Source organism: Castor canadensis, chromosome 12 (genome assembly GCF_047511655.1).
Source record: "Castor canadensis chromosome 12, mCasCan1.hap1v2, whole genome shotgun sequence".
In the NCBI taxonomy this organism is placed as follows: domain Eukaryota; kingdom Metazoa; phylum Chordata; class Mammalia; order Rodentia; family Castoridae; genus Castor; species Castor canadensis.
In genome coordinates this window covers 104,177,131-104,202,755 of record NC_133397.1, presented here as the reverse complement: position 1 = coordinate 104,202,755, position 25,625 = coordinate 104,177,131, and the positions used below count along the sequence as shown (strand labels likewise).

Sequence of the window (25,625 nt, the reverse complement as noted above, 5' to 3'; positions counted from 1 at the left end):
TGCCAGACATTTTCTAGTAGTCAACCCTCTACTGTACGATGGGTTCCACATATATGGATTCAACCAACCATGGATTAAGAGTATCTAGGAAAAAAAAGTGTGTGTACTGAACCCGTTCAGACTTGTCATTCCCTAAATACATGGTATAACAACTATTTGAACTGCAATAACGTCATATTGGCGATGTGAGCAATCTAAAGTATAGGGGAGGATGTGTACAGGTTATATGATGCTATGCCACTGTACATAAAGGAACATGAACATCCAGATTTCAGTGTCTATGGAGGCCCATAGATACTGAGAGGTGACTACACTAAGAAAAGCCTCACACTCAAAAGATTTAAATTCTAGCAGGCAAAGACAAAAACAAAACAAGGAAAAGGTTCAATGTTAGATGGAGTAAATGCTATGAAGAAAAATAAAACAAGAAGGGACAGGAGTTGGAAAGAGGAGCACACAGTGGGTTTTCAACAGGAAAGTCAGAGAAGGGCTCAGCGAGCAGGCAAGGTCAGACCTGAATGAGACACGCCACACAGAAGACTAGGAAAAGCGTTCAAGGCAGAGGGAACACAGAATGCAAAAGTCCAAGACAGGGAACAGTGCCGGCCTGCTTGAGGAACAGCAGACAGACCTGGAGACCTCTGCTGCTCTGCCCAAAGGAGTAAAACAAGTAGCGGAAAACAGACAAACTGGGGATGAGAACCAGATGTGGCCTTTAGGCCACTGTGAAGAAGGGCTGAGGGTTTTATTCTGAGACAAAACGTGGATGTGTAAACAGACTTCTAAACTAAAGCCCATGGATATCTTTTTATTTATTTATTTATAGGTATTAGGGTTCAAACTCAAGGTCTTCCTAGGCAAACACTCTACCACCTGAGCCACACCTCCAGCCCTTTTCACTTATTTTTCAGAAAGGGTCTCACACTTTTGCCTGGGATTAGAATGGCACTCTGATCTTCCTACCTCTGACTAGGACTACAAGCACACACCACCATGCCTGAGATCTTTGTTTGAGATGGCGGAATCTCACTAACTTTTTGCCCAGGTTGGCCTCAAACCATTATTTTTCCATCTCCACCTCCTGTGTAGATGGGATTACAGGCAGGAGCCAACACTTAGGCCCAAATATTTTCTTTGTGTGAAATGAGACCTACTTGGTTTCTTATTTGAAATGTTCCAGAGGATAGACATCTGCCTATTTCTTTATTTTTACCATAAAACATACATAGGTCTCTTTTAACCTACCTTTTCACTAAGTCCCACTTCCCTTTCAAAATTCCTCTTCCTTTGCAACCAAGCTTCTTTCACAGATATTTCTCTTTCTTTTCTACCTCCTTACTTGCTTCCTCCTAATGCAACTTTCACTCTAATTATTACCTAGAAACTTTTCAAAGAGCAATGCCTTTCCCTTTTCAGATTCAATAGCCTCGGCTGAGACTCCATCCTAAGAAGTTCTCTCTCCTTCGGAGGATGCTAAGGACTCTGTGCAACATTTTAATTTTCCTTCCCTTGGCTCCTGTGCCTCCCTCTGTCGGTATCAAAGCCTGGTATAGGCATCATGTAGACCCCTAACTCCTTTTCTACTTCTTCCCTAGTAATTATGGCTGCCTTAATGTTCAAGACTAGGCCTCACTGCTCTTTTCTCTCATGTGCATTTGTTATTATAAGTGTTCTCAGCTGGCTTTAAACAACTACCTAAGTGTGACTGACTTCAAGATGCACCACTCCAGCCCCATGTTTGGTTTCCACCTACCCTGGCATGCCCTGGCAATATTTGCAACTAAACATTTGAGAAAAAGATAATTTTCTCATGAAACTTTAATTCCTCCAATTTTCTAAGGATTCCACTCACAATGTGAAGTCACTTTTAGTTAATCCCTCTGAGTTATATGTAATTCATTACCGTGTTCTGACAAGTCTTCTTAACTGAATTCCTTTAATGCCTATCACTCATGTTCGGTTCCCTTTTTGATACAAGTTCTGATCATCTTAAAAAGCCTCAGGCCAGACATCTTGTCACTGGCTGTTTCCCCACTTCCATTCTCCTTTGGAATTCAGAACCTTAAGGCACCCTAAGGTAATTTCTACCTTAGGGTGAAATGAAAAAGTCATTTCTAAAATATTCTTACAAGATAACTAGTCTCTGCTTGAATAGAAACATGCAGCACGGTGCCTAACAAATAGTAAGGGTTTAATGAGTGCTCGAAGTTATTATTGTTCCTTCAACTGAAAGTGCAGACTCCAAAACCAGACCACCTGGATTTGAATCCCAGCTCCAGCACTCACTCTATGTGTAACCCTGGACACTGCACTCACCCTCTCCATTATGCGACAGATTAATAAATACTGCCGCACGGGGTTCTGAAATCTTCACAAAGCACTTAGAACACTGCCTCGCACACAGCAAATACCGTGCATTTGTTAAGTAAAGTAAAGCTGCTGGCTCTCTGCTTCAACACTTCTCAGTCAGAAATCTCTTTTTTAAGTCTTAAAATTCTGATGTTTCTCCTTGGTATAAACACACAAGATAACTAAAAACAGATGTCCTCACAACAAGAATGGTCATGGCAGCATTATTCATAACAACCAAAAAGTGGAAAAAACCTTAATGCCCCTTAGCTGACAAATGGAGAAATAAACTGTTGGTATATCCATGTGATGAAATATTATTTGGCCATAAATAAGAATGCAGTGTTGATATGTGCGACAACATAGACAAACCTTGAAAAATCATGCCAAGTGAAAGAAGACAGATACAAAAGATCCCATGTATGATTCCATCTGTGTGAAATGCCCAAAATAGGCAAATCTCCAGAGACAGAAAAGAGATGAGTGTTGCCAGAGGCTGGGGTGTGGAATGGCAAGTGATGCTACGGAGTAGACAGTTTCTTTTGGAAGTGATGAAAATGCTCTGAAATTACCTAACAGTGGTGGCCCCATGACTCCGTGAGCATACTAAAACCACTGAATTATATATTATAAAAGGGTAACTTTTATGATATGTAAGCTACATGTTAACTGTAAAAAGAACACTCTCCACCTACTGACCACTGCTGTCTTCCAGAACAAGGAACAAGCCCTCTGCTTCTCTCACATGTAGCTCTTCAAGAATCCACAGACAAGGGCTGGTGGAGTGGCTCAAGTGGGAGAGTGCATGCCCAGCAAGCAGGAGGCCCTGAGTTCAAACCCTAGTACTGCCAAAAAAAAAAAAAAATCCACAGACACTTCTGTAGACTCTCTGGGTGTTTCTCCCAGTATAAAATTATCTCCAGGCTTCCTCACCTTTTTTTTTAATGGTTTTTCTGAACTAAAGATAACAGTAAGAATCATAACAGTCAATGTTCTAAGCACTTACTATGTATTTATCACACACTTGCCAGGCATTTTATAGCTATTACCTTTATTACCTCCTAAAATGCTATATTATATTCTGATCTCCAGCCTCTATTAAGAGCTTGACCCTAGATGTGAGGAAAAAGATTAAGATTTCACAGCTAGCAGATGTTAGAAGCAGATGCCAAACTTAGGTGTAACTCCAGAGCCCATTACTTCAACATTGGGCTACTCAGCCTCTCCCACTGGATGACTCCAACTCATTAAAACTGTTTAAAATGTGGAGTATGAGGCCAGCTGGGGCTATACAGTGAGACCTTGTGTCAAAGAAATATGGGTGCATGTAATTCTAGCTACTTGGGAGGCAGAGGTTTGGAAGACTGTGGTTTGAAGCTAGCCTGGGTGGGCAAAAAAGTTCGCAAGACCCCATCTCAACAGAAAAAAGTTGGGCACAGTGGCATACGTCTCTCATCTCAGCTATGAGGGAAAACACAAAATAGGAAGATTGCAGTCACAAAAAGAAAGATCCTATCTCAAAAATAACCAGAGGAGGACTGGTGGAGTGGCTCAAGTGGTAGACTGACTGCCTAGCAAGCTTAGCAAGCATGAGGCCTTGAGTTTAAGGCCCAGTACCACCATAAAATAAATAAATAAATAACCAAGCAATCAGAGGAAAAAAGGCCTGGAGGTATGGCTCAAGTGGTACAGTGCCTGCCTAGCAAGTACAAAACCCTCAGCTCATACCCCAGTACTATCACCAAAAAAAAAAAAAAAGAGGTGGGATCAAAAATGGAAAAAGACATAACATGTTCATACCTGTGTAGCACAGTACTAAACCATCACCTCCCGATCTAGCCACATGTTTCCACTATCTCAGCCTAAGGTTCTGTTCAATTTCTTAGAAGCCATAAAATAATATCATGTGCTACTGAATACATTCAAGCTAAAAGACTCAGGGCCCTATTTCACACGAGCTACTTTCATGACATATTTTTCTTACCCTATACTTGTATGGTTTGTTTTATAACTGGAACTGTCATTTGTTCCTTATAAATTTGTAATGGTGAATCTTTACCCCAAGTTTTATTGATGGAGACAACTTTTACACTAATCACAGAATTTCAGCACTGCACCCTACCTCAGAAGCCAGCTGATCTGAACCTCTACTGCATAGGTGACACCAAAGTTAACAGACCTGCCCCAAACTTGTCACCTGTGAATCTAGCAATTTACCAGTTTTGCATCATCTATAAATCGATCACTAGCTTCACCTGGATCTTCTAGTAAGATGGCCCTTACCAAAAAACATACTCCTGAGTCTTACTCCAAGCCTAGCAACTGTCAGTCAGCAACATCATGCTAACTGCATCAGCCTCCCATGCACACCTCCACAAGGGCAGCCTGGAATTCCTTGCAGAAGTGCTACTAGTTAATGAATCATCCTTCCCAGGGATAATTTTGATCATATCATTCATTCTTCTGCTTGGAAATATTTGCCCTGCCCCTAACATTTACCCTTTCTAATCTACAGCCCAAATACTACAGATTGTCTATAAACTTTAACATTTAATTTCCACTGAGAAATAGCGTGCTCCTCATCTAGTATGTCTCCAATGTGTGCCTTTTCACCACCCTTCTTCCAAAGATCTGCTCAAAATCTGCATCCTCCAGTAAGTCTCCTCCAAACCATCCACCCACCTCTGATACCCCCAAAAGTGCATGCAGCACCTCACCCTCACCTCATGAGTTCACCAACATGGTTCTTCTTCACTTAAGCCACTGTAGTCAGTGTTTGAGGGAAAAGTGTCTTAAGCCCTTGTGAAGGTTCTTTAAAGAGCACTGCCACCAAACAAATGGTTGCAAAGCAAGTTAAATTTCATATGAAGGATGTGGTCAGCCTCTCAGATGATACCTTCTACAAATCCCTCTTCCAGCTGTATACTGCAGTCTTCCTGGTAGAACACTGGCCACATCCATTTTGAGAGTCCTCCTGGGGTACAGGATTACCCCTCATACCTCAGGAGACCAGCAGAATCCTGACCATATCATGACAGAATAGTAATGGTTAAGTGAGACAGCCAGAAAGAAAAGAACCCTATTGCCCCAAGGCAGGAAGTCATTCAACTCCACACATGCCCCAGATACCCTGTAAGTGAAAGTGGTGGATGAGACTGCCTGAAAACAGGAGTTTGAATAGTGAGCTTCATCTTGAGAAGACTCAGGTTGTGTTTGGTTAGAGGCAGGAAGCACAACTAGTTCCTTCATACAGCTATAATTCCATTGTTACCAAGTACATGGTTTGGAAAAGAGTCTACCCTTTTGAACCAAAGGGGTATGTAAAAGGCTTTTAAAAAGTAATGCGGTAAGTCTAATAGCTGCCTTTCACTCCCAAAGCAACAAGAATGCCTCCATCCTGTGGGGAGTGTATCAGTTATTTTAATGGTTCTCAATAACTGCCTTCTATACTATTCCTCTTCTCTTTGAACCTGAAAAGAATATGGTTCATAGGTGAGGATCCAGGGAAAGTTTTGGGGAAGGGACTCTCCCCCATAAAATAATTTCACAAATTAATCTGAACACTTGTCAGGTCCATACAGATGTATTCACAGCTTTTTCTTGAAAAGTCTGCCATTTCTGACATAAAAGGGGTCCACTTCATTTGGGTGAATGGGAGGGAAGGAAAAGGAAAAGAGAGAGAAAAAAGGATTCCTTCTAATAGGACTAGAACACATCCCACTGGAAAGGATATGTACAGAGTCCCCCCACTAAAGCAGATGAGAGCCAGCCCCCCACTCTCGCATGTCACCAGCAGCCTGGTTCCGTTTATACGCACCCCCTGTATAGACTACCACAAAGCTGGGGTGTGTCAATTGTTGGCCATCATCTGGCAATGGCTACAGTTGAGGACCAGCCTCCCTAGGAGCACAGGGCAGAAAACTTTGCTCTTCACGCTTCCTAAGTGAACAGCCACTCTTCGAGAGAAAAGCTGAGAACAGTGCAACAGCTTGTGGCAGCCCTTATGACTGAAGTCTGAGCAGGAAATAAGCCCCTTTTCCAAATAAAGCCAGCATTCCTGCTCCTGTTTTCTCCACCAAATGTTCTGCAGCAGCAGGGTGAGCCCAAATTGTACCCAGGACTTTGCTGCAGCTCTGTCTTTGGTTGTTTAGGTTTTTTGTTGTTGTTGTTGTTTTCTGGGGGGTTTTTGTTTTGTTTTTTGGTAGGGGTGTGGTAAGGATTTGGCCATTAAAAAAACAACAAAGCAAAACCCCACCATATAGGAGAAGAAGAAAAAGAGAAGCATGCTTTACAAAACAGCTATTTCAAAATCATGATTTTTAAAAAACTATACAGAATGTGGAACAGAGGGGGGGAAATGTCTCATGTGGGTTGCATCGGCACTGCAGCTGCTCCTCATTAAAGCTTCTCTTTACTCCTTCTGGGCTACTTTCCAGCAGAAAATTCTTTAAACAGAACTCCGCTTTCAACCCACTTTCTTCTTGCTCTGGGCCTCTCGGGCCCCCCAATTGGTAGTGGCAGCCTGCCCTAGCTGAGCTTGGGGAGGGGGTTGAGGGAGCTGTCGTTAAGGTAAATGAGGTGAAGGCAGGGGGAAAACTAACAAAACCCAGAAACCAAATTAAACATCGGTAAGTAACAAAGGTCTGCAGTTTGAAAGGCCCCAAATCAGTCTGTTCTTTCCTGTGACCGTAATGCCAGCTTGGTTTCCTGCCCCCTCCCCCATCCCTCTGGTTAGAGTAGATAAAAATAATTACTAACAGCCAAAGCTAGCTGTTACCAGTGAAAGTTCCTATAACTTTCAATCCCAGAGCTCAGGCTACACACTTCTGGGTGCCTCAAGCCTACAGAATCAAGTCTAAACACCTCGGCTACACTCTAGGAGCCAATCCACAGACAACCTCATCCTCCCTCTCTTCCTAGGTTCTTCAGTTCCATGTCTCACCAGACTGTCAACTTTTAAATTTTGTAACTCTATGCAAAGGTAACTAACTGGGTTAAGCGAATTACTGACTTTGTTTGAAAAACAAACACACAAAGACTTCTAGTCAGTTTCCTGGTAAAGAGAAGAAAAAGGAAGCAGCTCTGTCATGTGGACTTCTTGCCATCTCCATTTCCACTCTCATTCCCATCCTCCAAAATAAGACAAAAAGGAGGGGAGAAAAAAGGAAACATTATAGCCTACTCAGCAAGAAGAGAAAACAAAAAAAGCTTAAAAAAAAAAAAGTATCGGTGTTGCTATTTGTTGCAAAATACTTTCTAGGGCCCTGTTAGTTTGATGAAAAGGAAAAGTATACAATCAACACTCTCTCTCTCTCTCTCTCTCTCTCTCTCTCTCTCTCTCTCTCTCACACACACACACACACACACACACACACAATCACTCTCTCACATGCACAACTTTTTATCACAACTAATACACAAAGACTGTCAAATACTACAGGGAGGGAGGCTCATTTTTCTACTATGTAAATTTGCTTCCTGGACAGCACATTTCTGCCTTTCTTGTACAAGTATTTCAGAAAATGTTAATCTTGATTCCCACATTAGGCTGAATGCTTCCAAATTAAAAGTTTCCCACAGGAAAAAAACTGCAAAGGGAATTGTGAGGCTGGGAACCGTCTTCTAGAGCCCACCTCACTCAGTTTGCATGTGTTCAGGTTTTTCTACCCCTAATCAGAATAAAGCAACAAACACACTGGTTTTAATAAATTCAAACCAAAGAGAAGCTAAGTGGTACAGCCATGAAAGGTGTTCATTCACAGCATCGTTCCTCTTCGCTGGAGTCTAAAATCAGGAACCAATGCAATGAGAAACATGCTTTATTTACACAAGAGCTCTGCAAACTGCCTTATCTTCCAGTTTATAGTCTGGGCTCATTTATCAGAGTCAGAGCAGAGCTGAGTGCCTAGGCTCTTCAATTGTCACATACAGATGAGGTAGGGGCACACAAACAGTGCTGAAAGACTCATGTTGATTCAGTTCAAAGGTGGAGGGCAGTTCCTCTGTCTTCCAGCATACTATCAGTACCTTACTATATTTCACTGCCATAGGCCCTGAGAAAATGTCTCCATGTGAGTAAAACATGACAAACACACCCTATTTATATGAGTTTACAAAAGGCATCATCACAGTAACAGGCAAATATAATGAGTTAAGATGGATGTTCCCAAGCTATGGGCTGCAGAATTATTGCACTCTCTAAAGTACTAATAATTTTTGTCCATACTTAAATGTGTGTAGGTACTATGATGATTATTAAAATATAAAGGTACATTAAAATGATTTTGTTGCAGTGCTGGGGATCAAAGCCAGGGCCTTGTACCTGCTATGTGAGCGCTGTGCCTCTATGCAACACCCCCAGCCCCTAAAGTGATTTTTGAATTCTTAGTACATTTTGGCAAACAGTCTGAGAAATGGCTTTGTGTCAAGATCTTCCTGTACTGCACTACTGCTGGATTCAACCACTTCCAGCAGGCAGGACAGCTACAGTAGTGTGCCACACCTCATGCCACTCACCCTACCCCAAACACTTTCCCACCCTCTTCTCAGAGCAAAGCCCTAAAATTTCTTCAAGCCTCTGCTTACATGTTATTTCCTGATGGGCGTGCTGGGCACACCTGTAATGCTAGCACTCAGGATGCTGAGGCAAGAGAATAGAGAGTTACAGGCTGTCCTGGGCTATATAGTAAGACCATGTCTCCAAGAAGAAAAAAAAAAAATTAGAAAAGAAAAAAGTGATTTCCTCTAAGATACAGCCCTAACACACATCACCCATTAATACTCACTATGATTATATGTCTTCCCAATTAGACAAGAAGTATTCCCTGCTATACCCCAAATGCCTAACACAGTAAACTGGCATATGGAAGTCATTCAACTAAGCAGTGCTCGTTTTCTTAACAGATGCCAAAGGGCAAAATGCAAGGATCACGGAATCCTTACACCTTACAAAGACTTTAATTACTCTTCAAGTTGGGAGCCACTAGGTTGAGCTATTTACCTGAAGGATTTTTAAAACTAATTAAGATTCCTAATCTGCACAGTACTTCTTAACCCTCAAAACTATTCAAAGTATTCAAAGCAGGCCAACCCCATATGGAAAAATTATGGTTTATCATATTTTCCTCAAAAAAATACGAAGTCAGTCAACACAGACATTTTCATTAGTCTTAGATAAAACAACGATAACATGAAGCACTAGGAGACTGGAGGCCTGAGTAATAGAACATCCCACAAACAGATGGGTTCAGTGTCCAATGCCTGTGCTATGTGGGAGTCTGAGATCAGGAGGATCATGGTTCCAGACCAGTGAGACCCCATCTCAACAGAAAAAAAACTGGCCATGATAGCACGTGCCTGCATCCCAGCAGACAGCCAAGGCAAAAAGCAAGACCCTACCTCCAAAATAACCAGAACAAAAAGGGTGGAGGTGTGGCTCAAGACGTACAGCATAAAGCAGAGGTCAAACCCAAGTACCACCAAAAAAAAAAAAAAGAGTTCTGAAGTACAGAAAATGTCTGAAAGCAGAATGGCTCCCAAGGGTTTTGATTTGATCTGGAAGGATTCTGAGTTGAAGCTGTATCAAACCAACACTGTATGTGGAAGTAGGTTCAATAATGATGATGGTAAGATGCATTTCTTCAAATTTTAGAGGGTTAAAAAAACCTAAGTATTTCTTTGTGGGTTCTGAATATATCATTCTCCAAAAGAAAAAGGAAATCACTCCTATCAGAATACAAAACTTTCTAATGAAAAATTTCAGAATACACTAAAGCACTTCAAAAATCTAATTTAAAAATGCCTTATAAACAGTGGATATCGTGAAAAATACTGATGTCTACCCCTAATTCAAGACAAATATCACTATTTTCCTTAAAAGACAGGATCATGGAAAAAGAGGCAAAACTTGATACTTGAGACTACAAGTCACCCCAAAACTTTTTCACACGAAGGACAACTTTCATGACATTTACAACTGACAACATTTATTATTTTTATGGCAATGAGAAGAGTTATTTGTAAAAGAAAAACATGTAGTTTTCACTTATTTGATTAATTTAGCAGGATCTCAGCTATAACCCTACCCTGAAGCATAGACCAGCAGATCATTTTAACTAGAAAAAGTGCATCAATCAAAAAATGATAAAGAAGGAATAAAATATAATTTATTGTTCTGACTTCAGCAACATCTGCTTCAAGAATTCCATTTGGATGGCTAGGAGTGGTGGCTCATACCTGCAATCCCAGCTACTTGAGGTGGGGAGAGGGGGTGAGATCAAGAGGATCACAGTTGAAACCAGTCCAGACAAAAAGTCGGCAAGATCCCAATTCAACTGCGCTGGGTATAGTAGTACATCCCTATAATCCCAACTCTGAGGGAGGCCGTAGATAGGAGGCTGGCTCCAGGCAAAAATGTGAGACCCTATCTGAAAAATAACTAAGGAATGGCTTAGAGTCACAACCTAGCAAGTGTAAGGTCCTGAGTACAAACCCCAGTACCACCACAAAACCCCATCATATTGATATTTTAAAAACAAACAAACAAACAAAAAACACAAAGAATAACCCTTTCCAGCTTACACTACTTGCTGTGAGAGGACACAAAGTATGTCAAGTAGCTCTCAGGCATGTGGGCTGGTGTCCCCAATTTCTGTATCAGCAGCCAAGGAGCTACAACTGGCTTCATGTTTTTAATAGTGACATTTAAAATGGGTCCTTCAGTACCTATACAGGGTCTCCAATTTACCTCTTAGTCAACAAAACCCACAAGGTACTATCCAGCATTTAAGAGGAAGTTTGCTGACCTCTGCCCTAAGAGTAGGATAGCAGTAAAGTATAATATTTTGCTAAAGCAAAAATACTTGCTTATAATTTAGGTAACTGTTTTGTTTACCAGAAATTAGGCCATGTTAGAAGCAGTTATTACAAAGGATGTTTAATTTCAGAAAGGCAATCCTATGGTCAAAGGATCACCACTGCCAACTGCTGTACCTGTGCCTAATTAAAACCAAAGATGAGGACTGGGCGTGCACCCCAGGGGTAGAGTAGTGCCCTAGCATGAGCAAGACTCTGTTTCAGCACTGTAAAAATAAACAAATAAATAAATATAACACAAGATGATAAAAACAGTGGACATAGGGAAAAAATTATGATGATGCTCTCAGCTTCCTCACATGTTAAAAATAAGATACTAGACCAAATAATCTCCAGTGCTCACTTTATCTCTAGAATGACTCCATTTAGTTACGCTCCTCAGTCCCTTGGAACCAGAGGGCAGATCTCCTTTATAAGGAATTCAAAATTATATCTACACTGTTTGGTTTTATGAACTTTAAAAAACTGAAATTTACAGCTAGCGTTAACTTGTTCTCTGAAACTACCTCAAAAACACTAACATTTCATTTGCTTTTGTTTTTAAATCCAGTTTTTCTGCCAATACACATGTTCACCCACATCAGTTCCTAAAGGGCTGGTACCATGAACAAAAAAGGAATAGGGTTAGTTCTTTAGATTGCCTAATGGAATCTAGAGAAAAAATTCGGTCCCAGTCTATATTCTAATCAGTTATGTAATACAGGATAATTCACTCTGCTATATTAAGCCTGAGGCTCCTCACATATAAAACCAGATGAGTGGGAAAGGTGTTCTCCAAAGTTCCTTCGACCTCCTAAATGTGGTGACCCTTGGCTTTCTAATTCCCTTAGCAACACTGCCATAGGATGGAAAGGTGCTGCTGTCAGCACCAGGGGGTCAGTGGTGGTCCGTGTCTGGACCACTGCCCCACTCCACAATGGAGCTCCCTGGGCAAGACTTGTGCCCATCTCTCTTTTACATCCTTTACAGTATCTAACCATCACCCTTTCAAAGTACATAAACAGTTCCACACATGCTTATGTAAATGAAGTGTTGTGCAACCCACACTTTTGGCTAAACCCTCACAGGAAGCATAAGAAGGCAAAGAACAAGCAAAAGAGAAGTAACGATATATTTAAATTAGATAAGGGCAGTGAAAAGGAATCCTGAGCTTAAAGGGGGAAGAACAACCTTATCATCTTCCCCAAAACAACTGGCCAACATGGCAGCCTACTTCTTCAACACAAAATGGTGGTAGACATTTCAGTCCCTGTGGAATCTGACCTGCTGATAAATTATACAAGGCTAAAAATGACTGGTATGTTGTGAGAGACAATGGTAGAGAAAAGAACTAAATTTAAATTCAGAGAATTTACTTAAGTAAATTCATGTATGATACAGATCTCATTTTCATTCATGTATCCTCTCAACACAGCATAAATGCCTCTCTTACTCACTTCCCCAGCTCATGATGCTATCATTAATTCTTATAAAATTTGGGAAAGAATAAGTGATGCTCTTAATTAGAGAGTTTGCTTCTGTAGAGACTCATGAACTCTGATAGTCAGTGTCAGTCTTTGCCTGGAAGGAAATGAGTCACCTTTTCATTAGTAATCAAGTTCTGTCCATTTTTAAGAGTGACCCAGAAATTCAAGGGCATGGGTTTCAGCAATATGAGACTCAGAACCAGACACCACAAACATTATATACAAATAGGACTAAGGCAGAAAAATTAAAGTCAAGGAGGTTGTTGAGGTACTTTTCAGAATAACTGAGGTTGCAGAAGGGGCAAGATGCCCAGTGAAATAATTCTTCAAGGAGAAGTATCTGATTTACACAAGAACCAGTGTTGCAAAATCTTAAAGGGACAGGAGGTTAAATGACCAAGGCTCTGCCACGGTCTAGGCAAAAGAATGGCAACCACTGTCAAATGTTTTCCACACAGAACAGGCAGCCCTGGCTTATTCTGGATAATTGAGGGTTTGGATACATACTATATAATTAGAGGAAATAAGTAGTAAAGGACATGAGCTAATTTGGGGTAACCAAACACTTGGCTAACAGATACTTGCTTTCTCTCGATCCCTAAAATGAATAGAAACTGACCAATAAGATGCTGAACACAAGAGACTTGATGCTGAGATATCTGTGTTCTCAGCTAAGAGAAGGAACTAAGCAGTCTAAGAAAACCACCCCTGTTCCTAATGTCTATTTTTCTATCACTCCCTCTATCCCAAACCATTCTTCTTCTTGTCTTAAGAGATTCTTAGACTCAGTTTCCTTGCAAAATGTGGCCACCAGCCTACCTGGTTACTCTGGCAACAGCACAGAATCAACAAAGAGGCCAAAAGGGCCTCAGAAGGAAAGTAATTGCTCCCAGCTGCCCTCTCTTCCTGTCCTCTGGTCCTCTCCTCAGCCCTCACTCTAGGTATTTCATCTCTAAACATTCAAGCTAACATTACTTAAAGGAATGTTAATTGCTTACTGTCACTGTGAAACCAGATTAATCCACATACTGGTTTAGTAAAACCTCACACAATCTAGAGTATACACAGAAAAGAGCAACTAAGAGGTAGAAAAGTTGGGCACAAAGAAGCCCAAGAGACTGTGACTGACTCACTGCTAGGTCCATATACCTAAGCCATGTCTGTTAACAAATGCTAGGCTTCTCCTGTGGGGAACATGGTGGCAGTCCTGACATCTGGCCATCTTGTTGGGGATGATGAAGTGTACATATACGTATAAAAGAAAATAGTCTATAACTGCCTGGAATTCTGGCACAGATAATGAGAACTAGGAAGAATCAGAAAGGGGAATAACGATGGGGGCCAAAAGACTAAAATCAGAGGATTTTTTGGTACACCACTTGGATTCTAAATTAGATTACTCTCTTATTAACCTTCTCCTATATTTATGTGGAAAAACATGAACATTCAGTTCATTATGTTCACTGAGCAATTACCTGCCACTTAAGAACTACCTTTCTTATTCTTTGCTTTCACTTTTCTTTCCTAAGCTCCTTTTCATAAAGATCACATCCACATTTTGGAGAGGAACATTTTAAATGGAAGGTACTGCATTGATAAGGGAAGGCTGGTGGGAACAGTCTGAGAATCAGCAATACATTTTTGGACACAGAGGACTAAGTGTTTTAGTAGATAAACAGAATCTAGAAATTCCAGGAACACCAAGAGAAATTGTAATTGACCTTACATCGGGACAGATTTAAGGTAAAACTCAAATTAGACAAATATGGAAACAATATACTCACAAAACACACTCACGTGTGCACACATGCATGCATGCTCATACACAAACAGACACATAGGACATTGGGGTGGAGGAGATGCTAAACTTCACTGCTTAACTACAAAATTCCTACTAGCAGTCATTAAGAAGCAGCCTTACTGAAAACCTCCTTTGTACCCACACGTTATGCCACTTTAGCAAATAAAGCTTGGAAATTTTAGATAATTACATTTTCACTGCATTTTGATATTCCTTGCTCCTTTTTTCTAGCCTTGATTAAGGGCAATATAAACAAAATTAAAATGAAGACTTTAATTAAATTTCTCTAGATCCTGAGAGAGAAATATTTTTCATTGTGTTTCCAGGGGAAGGGAGAAAAGAATTCCTACATGAAATTAATGGTGCTGACAAGCCACAACTGAACAATAAGAAGAAACTTCACCTAGGATTATGGTTAACCTGGAGACTGTGTTGAAAGAAGCCTCAGTAAACTAGGATCTACTAATGCTGGCCTGCAGGCCCAAAAAATTAATTGATTTAACATTGGCAGTTACCCAAGACAGGCAAAAGGATCCAGCCAGAGCCTAGGAACCACCTTCTCCTACTTTGCTACCAAATGCTGAAATTCAGAAAGGTCCCAACCTGAAGAATAAAGATGAGTTGAAAAGAGCATGAAATCTGTGTTGATAAAAAGCTGGTGATCTTCCTGTGTGAAAGACCCCTTAGAGATACCATGTAATGTATGAAAGGATTTTAAAGGATATAGTGTTAATAAGACCTACATAGGAATGGTACCATTAAAGGATCCAGATCACAAATTCTAAACAAGGAAAGGCCTCACTGGACGTATACAATTGTATCTGTAAGTATGCAAATGCAAGAAGCTATATTTAACAACTTGTGATTTTTGTGCTGATACCAAATATATCACAAGCCACTGGATTTGGCCTGTCTCAATGTCACAGCTGGATAAAGTCAGTGTGGACTTGTTCATCCTCATTTAGGAAAAATGGAGAAGTTGAAGTTTGTCAATTTAGTTTTCTGTACTGAAGAATACTTTCACAGACACTATCTTCTTAAATCTTCACTGCCCCACTTAACTGCCTTCTTCAATCTCATCGACAGTAACTGCTCTAAGCTTTCAAGTCAAAGGCCATTTCTCAAAAAAGCTTGCATTAGCCAAACCTGGCCCATGTACCCTCATGCAGCAAGGCTCTGTAGGTGCAATGTTCTAGTCTTGTGTGGGGTGTCCGGGTCCACCTAATGCTGCTGCTCCTACGGTCAAAATCGGGCACTACATAAAGCAGAGTTTTAACTGTATTCGTGATCTAAAAAACCACCTTTCATATGCTTTGTATCTTCCTTTCTTTTTTGGGGGGGTGAGTGGGGAGGGTTGGTGGTACTGGGGTTTGAACTCAGGGCCTTGCACTTGCACCACTCCACCAGCCCTCAGATACTTTCATATGTTCCACACTTCCTTTTCAGATGGTCTTGTTTGAACTACCTCTTTAATATATAATTTAGTCCCATTTTATTAACAGGCAGACTGAAAATGTTTCCAAGCACACATCTCAGGTCTGTAAAAAGATTTTGAGCTTCCCTATACTATTGGTAAAACAGGAACTTAATACTATCTATCTCATATAAAAACTACAATAAGGACTACAGCTTAAATGAGGATAGAGACTAGTATATAACAAGTGCTCAACAAATACCAGCTAGCATTATAGTCATTAACGTGCCAAAAATCTGATTGCTAACAGGAAGCAGACTCAAATTCAAGTCTATCTGGCATAAAAACCTATGTCCTCTGCACATCACCCAGTAAGACTCTTCCAGGTGCCTTAATCTGCTCACCAGTATCAGGCTAAATACACTGGAGCCTGCGGAAAAAGAACCAGTAACACTCATCTTCTTTTCACTTAGTTTTGTTATTTTTTCACTATTTTTACATTAATTTTGATTTTTTTAACTATGACATTGAAATATTATTAATCTTTATGTCTGAGGTTTTTGGCAACCCCCTAAATTTCACACCTGAGGCAAATGCCTCACTCCTCTCCCCTAGCCTCAGTCCTGCCATTCACTGGTGGTTTCTGCACAGAAGATCACATCAGTGGTACAGCACTTGCCTAGCATGTGCAAGGCTGTGGGTTCAATTCCCAGCACCACACACACACACAAAAACCTTACAATCAGTTCACACGTCACTTTACAACACTAGCAGGCCTCACTCTGAACCTCTTTAAGAAGTCCAGAGAATGAATTAGTAATTACTTTATGACTTCCCAAAGAAGTATAAAGTAATGTGTCAGTATCAATTAACTGCAACTACTGCCACAGACTTGAGTTACGTTATATGTGATATAAAATAGCACTGGAATTAATCCTCAAGCATCACATTAAAAAAGGCTAAACGTGAAAGGCATTTAATAAGTCAAAGATAGCATTCTTTTTGTTAAAAAGATGCTAAAAAGAAAAAATACTACTGAAAAGATTAAAGGACTATGGAAGAGTGGCCAAGCTTCTGCTATCATCTTCCAAAGAAACTCTACATATATGATTAGGATCCCCTATCTGAAGAAACCAGTTCCAGCAAGAAGAAATAGAAAGTGGCTTAACAGTTGGTATTCTTCCCTGTCATTTCTTTGACCTGGTACTGCCCCTACACAGCACTGAACACAGTAACAAGAAGGTGATGAAAGGGGCAAATAGTGAGTAAGCCATGACTTTAGAAAATGCCTTGCCAGGGAGTACCACACAGCACAAGCACTGCCGATACACGCTCCAGCACTCAGCTGATTCTGAGGGAATTCAGGGTCTCTGCTCCCTTCAATACCCATGTTTTTCAAGAAGACAATGGTGACAATAGCTCTAGTTTTCTTGGATAAGTTTAGGAGGCCAAGGCCACCAACCTTACTCTAAACCTGGCAAGGAAAATTCTTAAATGTATATTACAGCTTACAGACTCAACTTAGATAAAATGTGACACAATTTGTACCTTATAACATCTTTTATTTATAACTATGCAGTTGAAAATGTCATTTTCAGGTAGACATGAAGTAGAGATTCTTGAGGACAAGCACTCATCCACAGGAACCTCTGTAACTATGTGACTTTCTCTTACTTCACAGCTATCTAGCTGTGCTAGATACCTTGTACGTGATAAGAGGAAATTCTCAAGACCTGGGCATAATTACAAAATTCATCCTTATAAGTAATGGCGAAGTCACATCAGACCAATTTTCTTGCTCTCAACAATTATAAACGCTGAACAAAATAATTAAAGGCACCAGAGAGCAACCAAAAGCAAGAAGAAACAGGAAGGAATGTGAATCTGAAGAGGAAAAAGGAAGCAAACCATTGACAGTGAGATCCTCCCAGTCCCTGCAGCGCTAGAGAAAGAGAGTATAAGTGGCATTGATATTTTATGGGTGGGGAGCCAGAGGTATCCAAAGCTATCAAGGCAGCTGGAATGTGAGAGAAGAAATCCTGAAAAGGACAGAACCACCGAAGGAAGAGCTCAAAGTATGCACCAGACTCTGACCAAATCCTTCAAATCCTGGCTATGCTGGAGCAAGATGAGATTCAGGAACCCCAGAGACAGCCAGAAGGCTGAAAAGACTGAGCAGAAGCTCCTGGCTAGAATTCAAGTTTTGCCAAATTGGAGGGGCTTGATAAATTCCTTGGGGCTCACTAAACTCTTCAACTGTCCACTGAACCTCTAAAGGGTCACACTATGAAAATAAAGACCATATTCAAGGTTTAAACTTTATATTGTTCAACTAAGGGCAAAGGAGAAGTAAACCACCCCTAACAAAAACTAAAACTAAGCCTCCAAAGTGATCCAAAGTGATCTGTCAGGAATGGAACCACCTACAAGAACAGAATTCAACATTCTTAGTGAAAGAAAATCTTTAAAATGCATCATCTACAAGGTCCAGTCAGTAATTAAAAACTACTGTACATGTGAAGCAAAGGGAAATTGTACCCAGAGTAAAGAGAAGGAGCAGTTGATCGAGGCATACAAATGACACAGAGGTTAAGTAATGGCAAATGTTACGGGCACAGTGACACAGATGTTAAGGGCCGAGCATGTAGCTCATGCCTATAATCCCAGCTGCTTGGGAGGTACAGACAGGGATGATGGGGTTCCAGGCCAGTATAGGCAAAACGTTTGCAAGACCCCACTTCAACCAACAAAAGCTGGGCATGGTGGCTCACAAGAAACATAAATAGGAGGATCACAGTCCAGGCAGGCCCAAGTGTAAAGTGAGACCCTTTAGAAAAATAATGATCTGGACACCAGTGGCTCACGCCTATAATCTTAGCTACTCAGGAGGCATAGATCAGGAGGACTGAGATTCAAAGCCAGCCCAAACAAATAGTTCTCCAGACCTATCTTGAAAAAAACCATCATCACAAAAAGGGCTGGTGGAGTGGCTTGAGGTGAAGGCCCTAAACTCAATCCCCAGTACCAGACAAACGAACAAAAAAAAAGGGCTGGGGGTATGGCCCAAGTGATAAAAAGATCTGTCTAGGAAGTGCAAGAATCCTAAGTTTAATCCTTAGTAAGCACACACACACACACACACACACATACACACACACACTCATACTCACACACACACTCATACACATACACACTCACACACACTCATGAAGAACTGACAGATGAGGACATTAATAACTCTGATAAATATGCCCTTAAAATACGTATTTTGTAAACAGTGTAACTTACAAACTCACTTGCCCCCAGCTTCCCAGTGACTTGAGCTACCCATGATATTTAATAAAAATGGGATTTGGAATGGCTTACATTTAAAAGCCTGGAGCAAACAACTTGAAAGTGATTAATTACATCCAAACTTAATCGTTTACTTATACCTCCCAGAAGGACAAGGGGAGAATAAAATGCCTTATCTTTCTGCAGTGAGAGGCTGTATTGAGACCTGACAGCAACTATTTTGCAGCAATCACTGAGTTTTTTTTAGGATCACACAGCCCCCATCTCCTTGTCTGGCATTACAATCTTGTCACAGACTGACTTGGGCTCCTAACACTGAGAAAAAACAGCAGAGCTGTGTACAAAACCTACCTTTACAAGCACTTATCCTCATCTGTCAATGTGAGCTTAGCGAGGGTTTCTATACTTTCTACAAACAATCATTATATTTGAGCTGAATCAGTAGAGTAATGCAACTTTAACAGGTAGTCAGATACCTTCTACTTTAAAACATTCCCCACCCACTCACCTCCAAACCCACCTCCAAAAAAGGAATTTGGCTTCAACTTTCTTTTCTTAATCCACTAAGCAATCTCATGAATAAAAGAAAAAGAAAATCACATGCCCTGTGATTTTTATAAACCTTCTAAATGTTAACACTGATTTACTATTTTGTGAAAATATTTACTGAACAAGCTGGAGTATCTTCTTCCCCAGGTGAAAGAAAAGCAAGATTGGTGAAGTGATACTAAAAAGAATGCTAAGTACATGTTATTTTGCTTACAACTTTGCCTAGGATTGTGCAGCACTTAAAAGTGGTGCACCTGGCCTCTTTTCTGTGTCCAGTTCTGTTGACCCTGCCACTCCTGAAAAAGCTAACATTGCCTTCGCTGAGGTGAACACTCTCTTTTTACAAGTTCTTTTATTCATTTTGATCTCCTAAAAAGATGGCTTTTTCATTTTTTCTTACTCTCCCTTTCTTAAGAAGCTTTTCTCTCACAGCAGGGCTGGAAAATACCTGAGGGACCCACAAGAACCATATCCATAGGATTCCATCCCCTCGACAATTAACAAGCATGGGGACAGAATTTAGGCAGCTCCAATTTCATCAGCCACAAAGTCAGCAGTGTTTCTCCAGAGGCTGAGGATCACCTCACCCTCCTGACCTTGCTTACAGTTTGAGACTAGAAATTCATAAAACTGCTTTCTACCAAAAGATCTACCAAAGGATCCTTAGTGTCCTTTCCTGGTAAGGGCTGGATTATTCTCCTCATACCAGAACATAAATATATAGGCCAACACTTAGAACAAATGTGAAACTCTTCCTATAGAAGTCACCAAGTTGAATTATGATCAAACTAACTTGCCTTTCTGCAATGGTACTACCATCTGGATGCTACCTGAAGCAAACAAAATTCTCAAAGATGAGAATCAATATCTTATTACTTAAGACAAATAGATAAGAGGCATGTGAATGATGCTACTCAACATCTTTTAGTTCAAGGAACAAATTATTGAACAATAACTATTTATTAGATATTGTAAGAGGCATTAGCTATGCAAAAGTGCCTAAGACCAGGACCTCACAATCTACTGAGAAAGAAATATAATCACACACACACACACACACACACACACACACACACAAGTGATCACAATATAATGGGTTAACTACCACAAAAGAGCTAAATAATAGAATAAAGCAAGCAACTGGGCACCAGATGCCTCAAAAGACTATAGGAAATTTCAGCGACCAGTTCTAAGGTATTTAGTTCCCTACTTATTATTTCTAATAGTATTTTCACTCTTAGAGGAGAATGCACCCATGGTTTTTCTGGTCCAGTTAGAAAAACCAAGTAAGCAGCCCATAATCAGTTACATAAAATGTTTCATTTCCAATGTTACCTTTATTCTAATCCAAACAAACTATTGTTAAACTTAACTGTCATCACAGCTTAAAATGTTTTCACTTTGTTGAAGAAAATTGTTTCTGACTTGGAAAAAAAATCTTGTTCATGACATCAAAAAACTTAGATCCTGGTGTTATCAAATCTTATTTTCCCTGAAATAAATGGAATAAATGTATGTTATCACAACTTTTCTTTTTTTCAAAAGAAAAAAAATATGGTCTATAAGAATTCTAAAGATGTTATTTAAGAAAATGCCTTGTAGGGGTGGGAGGGGAAGGTGGCCCAAACAACATATGTACATGTGAGTAAATCTAAAACTGATAATAATAAATGTAAAAATGTAAAAATGATATATATATATACACACACACACATATATATATATATACACACACACACACACAAACACACACACAAAAAAAAAAAAAGAAAGAAAGAAAGAAATTGCCTCACAGAATTCCCCAAATAAACAAAAACTCTGGCTAGACTAGATGGTTGGAGAAGAAGAAAAAAATATTTGTGAGTCAAGAACTATCCCAGTCCAGGAATGGGGGGAGAGGGGATAAAGGAGAATGATAGAGTGGGTGAATTTAACTATGATATATTTGATACATTTTAAGGAGTTTTGTAAATGCCACATTTACAAAAAGCACATTTGTAAAAGCACAACAATACAAAATAAAATAAAATAAGAACTATCCCAAGTTTCCCAGTCTAATCCCTCCCTCATCCATCTCCCATATGATGATACACACAGACCCGGCCCCCACCCCATCCCACATGCATGTATGCATCTTCTTCCCTCACAGTCTCACCTTCAGATCAGGATTTTTTTACACTAGGAGAAAAAGAAGTTCATTATGACTCTAATATTCACTTATACTGGGAAGAATTTAAGTTAATATCTAATCGGTTTAACTTCAAAAACAAGACCATAGCTAACATGTTGAGGGAGGAAGATTACAAAGCTATGTCTTAAACTGAAAAATGTAAGAGAACAGACTCAGTAGGCCAGTGTTGACAAGTCATTCATAATGATAAAGACAGTAAAATAGTCTCACTAACCATTTACCTGACATCCACATCCTGCCATCCTTACCACCCTCAATAACTGCATCAGAGAAATTTGAGAACCAGTAACATTTCATAGAAGTATTAAAAACAGAGGAGAATCAAATTTTGTCCAGTGTCCTATTTTGGAAAAAGAAAACTTACTTGCAGTATCCTGTGCCATTGTGGTAGGTAACACAAGTTCCTTTATTTACACAGGGCTCTTGATCATCTCGACATTGCAAAGCTAAAAATAAGAAAGAAGCATACATTAGAAATAAGGCACTAATCATAACCCTCAAAAACCAAAGTGTGACCCAAGTCAACAATCATTCCCACATCAAACCTGACCTGGGTTCCCTTTAGAGCTTTAATCAGCTTTTTGTCTTTTGGCTTTTAGAGTTGTCGACACACAACAGGGTATCCCAAAAGTCTATTCTCACATTAACTTTTTTGTGGTCTTAAATGTTCTTTATGCTCTTATATGTTCTGTGCTTCAATATCCTGGCTGTTACATCTCTCTCCCATTGATAACTAAGACAATTAAAGATGTAACATCCATGCCTTGATAGTCATCTTAGAATTTGGATAATTCAGATGAGTAATAAAAGGATTCCTCAATGAACGTTCAGGAAGACCTGGGTAGATACGAGGTCACCATAGTAAGGAGTTACTTTGCCTCATGTAAGTTACTTTTGTCTCAAGTTTTAAAACAGGCCATTTCAAAAAGAAAACAGAAACATCAATAACATTCATTGGACAAACTAAACTTGAGAGCCTAGTATGCACTATAGTAGGATCCAGAAAAAAAGGAGAAATTGAATACTTAGATAACTGAATGAAAGAAACATAAACTCTAATTTTAAGGGGATCTCAAAAAAACAAGGAGTAGATCATGAATAGAGATTGCAGATGAGAGGGCATCAAAGTAAACAAAAAGATAATTTTTTTGTAAAGGGGAAGCAAAAATTCTCAAATTCTTGATTTCACTGGTCCTTTGAGAGACAACAAAACGATACTTTACACCCAATTCTCTTACTGTTAAGAAAAAGAAAAAGAGAAAAAGTGTGCTAATGGAAATTTTCACCAGGACAGAAGACTACCTGAATGTGACATGCACTTCTTCCATACATACAGTGTCTTTACTGCTTAGCTTTTAGAGTTGGGATTTTCATTTCCAAAATGCGTATCAAGAATTCTAATCACAGTTGGAAAGCTAAGACAGACAGAAATCTAATCTAACAACAAAAGTCAGAATCAACACTGAAGCCCATAAACCCTTTCTTGGAGGCCATTGAGGTCTACCTCCTAGAATAGTTCATGTATGAAAACCTGAAAGCAAAACTGAGGGGTCCCCCGCCTTTGAGTTTCTCCAGCCATACCATTCTATGCATAAACTGTGTGCTATCAGAAGCTCTAGGCTTGTCCATCACTGACAGCAAAACCAGCTTCTTTCCACAAAGGACCCAGGTACAAGCTGGATGCCAGAGCAACTTCTCCATCAACATACTGCATAAGGGCTCCTTATCTGTCCAGTGTGGAATCATTTGAGAACATGTTTACAGAGACCCCATGTTTACAGTATTCTTTAAAGAATAATGCTCTAAAAAAAAGTAATAGTAATAACAGCAGCTAACACATAGCATTTACTAAATACCAAGCACTGTCCTCTAGTACTTTATACACTAATTCAATCTTCACAACTCCAAGCAGTAGTTACTGTTATTATACCTGTTACACAGATGTAGGGACAGAGAGGGTAAGTGACCTGACTTTTGTCATACCAGTAAGTTGGAAAGCCAGAATTTGACTAGGGAGTCTGGATCCAGACTGTGATATTCACTACAGAGATACACTGGCTCCTTCCTCACAGTGTAGACAGTGAAGGCCAGGGAGGTAAGTGGTCTCCTCATGAGACATCAGATCCCCAGCTAGTGGTGGTGCTGAGCCTGGGGCCTGGTCTCTCACTAAGCCCAGCCCATATTTGTAACAGGCAGATTCAGGAAGAGGGTCATCTTCTTGTCCACATCCCACTTCCCTGTAATGCTCAAATGCTCCCTCTTCCCACACTGATAAGCCCAATGCAACAACTATAATTAAAACAGTTAATGTCAGGTTATTTCCTCCATACCAAAGTTCTCAAACTGATTTTTTCATCCTCTTTAGACACTTTTATTAGTTTCAATGAGAACTTCCTGGCTATTTTCTATTTGTTCTTTTTCTTTAAATAAAAAGGAAAACCTCTCAGTAGGAAAGGAATGTCTTGCAAGCATGGAGCGAGTTCCAGCTCTGTCCCCCTCTGGACTCTTGATGCAGTGGAGGCAGTCCTGAAGTCCTGTCTCTAACCCCACCTAGCTGGACAGCTGCAGGTAAGACACAACCTCAGGGGGGCTCAACTGCCTACCTGGAAAGCAATCTAGGGGTGGAAACCAATCTGAAGTTCCCCTGTGATCCATCAGTAATACTTCCCTCATTAAAAGTACATAAATGGCATGCCCCCTACCTGGAGAAATCTACCCAGGAGAGCAAAAGGACTTAGTCACCCATGACTCAGAAAGCTACAAAGGGAGGAAAAAAAAAAATCACAGCTTGTTCTTATTAAGTGTCCTGGCAAATCATTACAGTGACAGGTTCAGAGAAATACAAACAACCCAAAGTCAACATGTGGCAATCAACCTAGCAAATAACTTTACAGTCTAGCCTTAATGAATCAATCCATGCCAGTGACTGAAAAGGAGGTGGGCTTACCAGGCTAATAATTAATTCTATTTGGTTGATTTGTGGGCTCATGCTACCTTGAACCTTTAACATTTGCTAAACCACAATTCTCAAACTCGAGTACGCATCAGAATCACCTAGAGGTTAAGGCAGTGCTGGACACAACCCTCAGAGTTTCTGCTTGAGAAGGGCCAGAGAGGGCCTGACAGTCTACATCCCTAACAAGTTCCCAGGTGGCTGACATCACACTTTGAGAACAAAGGCACTAGGCCATGAGTGTCCACTTTAGGATGCCCTAAAATCATTTAATGCACTACAGATCTTGGATGATCTAGATGGTAATATACTGCCTGAACAAACGAAAGAAAGAAACTTTAAAAAAGAAAGAAAAGAAAAATTTAAGACTCCTGCTACTCTGTTTGCCATACAAAAAGAATTTAAAACTTTGGGAACCCAAAATAATGAAGGTGACATTGGGAAAGATCTCATCTCATAATTCAATTGTCTTTTTTTTTTTTCCCCAAACTAACACATTTTAAATTTAACAATCAGGGCTCAGGCTCGGGGCATGGCTTAAGTAGGAGCCATCTAGCACAATCTAGCAAATCTGAGGCCTTAAATTCAAAATCCCAGCACCCACCACAAAAAAATAAATAAATAACAAAGAAATTGAAAGCAGCTTTCATATTTGCAGAATGAATGTAAAATGCTAAATCAGATCAGAGAACTGGATCTTAGATTGAAGCTTTAATGGATTCCAAAAACTAGTG

At 40.0% G+C, this 25,625-nt stretch overlaps 1 protein-coding gene across 2 annotated transcripts in view; it reads right to left on the bottom strand.

Annotated features, from left to right (window-relative positions):
- Window positions 1-25,625, bottom strand: part of Notch2 (notch receptor 2) — a 178,466-nt gene that overhangs the window by 86,890 nt on the left and 65,951 nt on the right. For both annotated transcript variants that reach the window (XM_074050641.1, XM_074050642.1), the window contains one exon: window positions 22,303-22,384. In XM_074050641.1, the coding sequence (XP_073906742.1) occupies window positions 22,303-22,384 (82 nt within the window). The remainder of the gene's footprint in view (window positions 1-22,302; window positions 22,385-25,625) is intronic.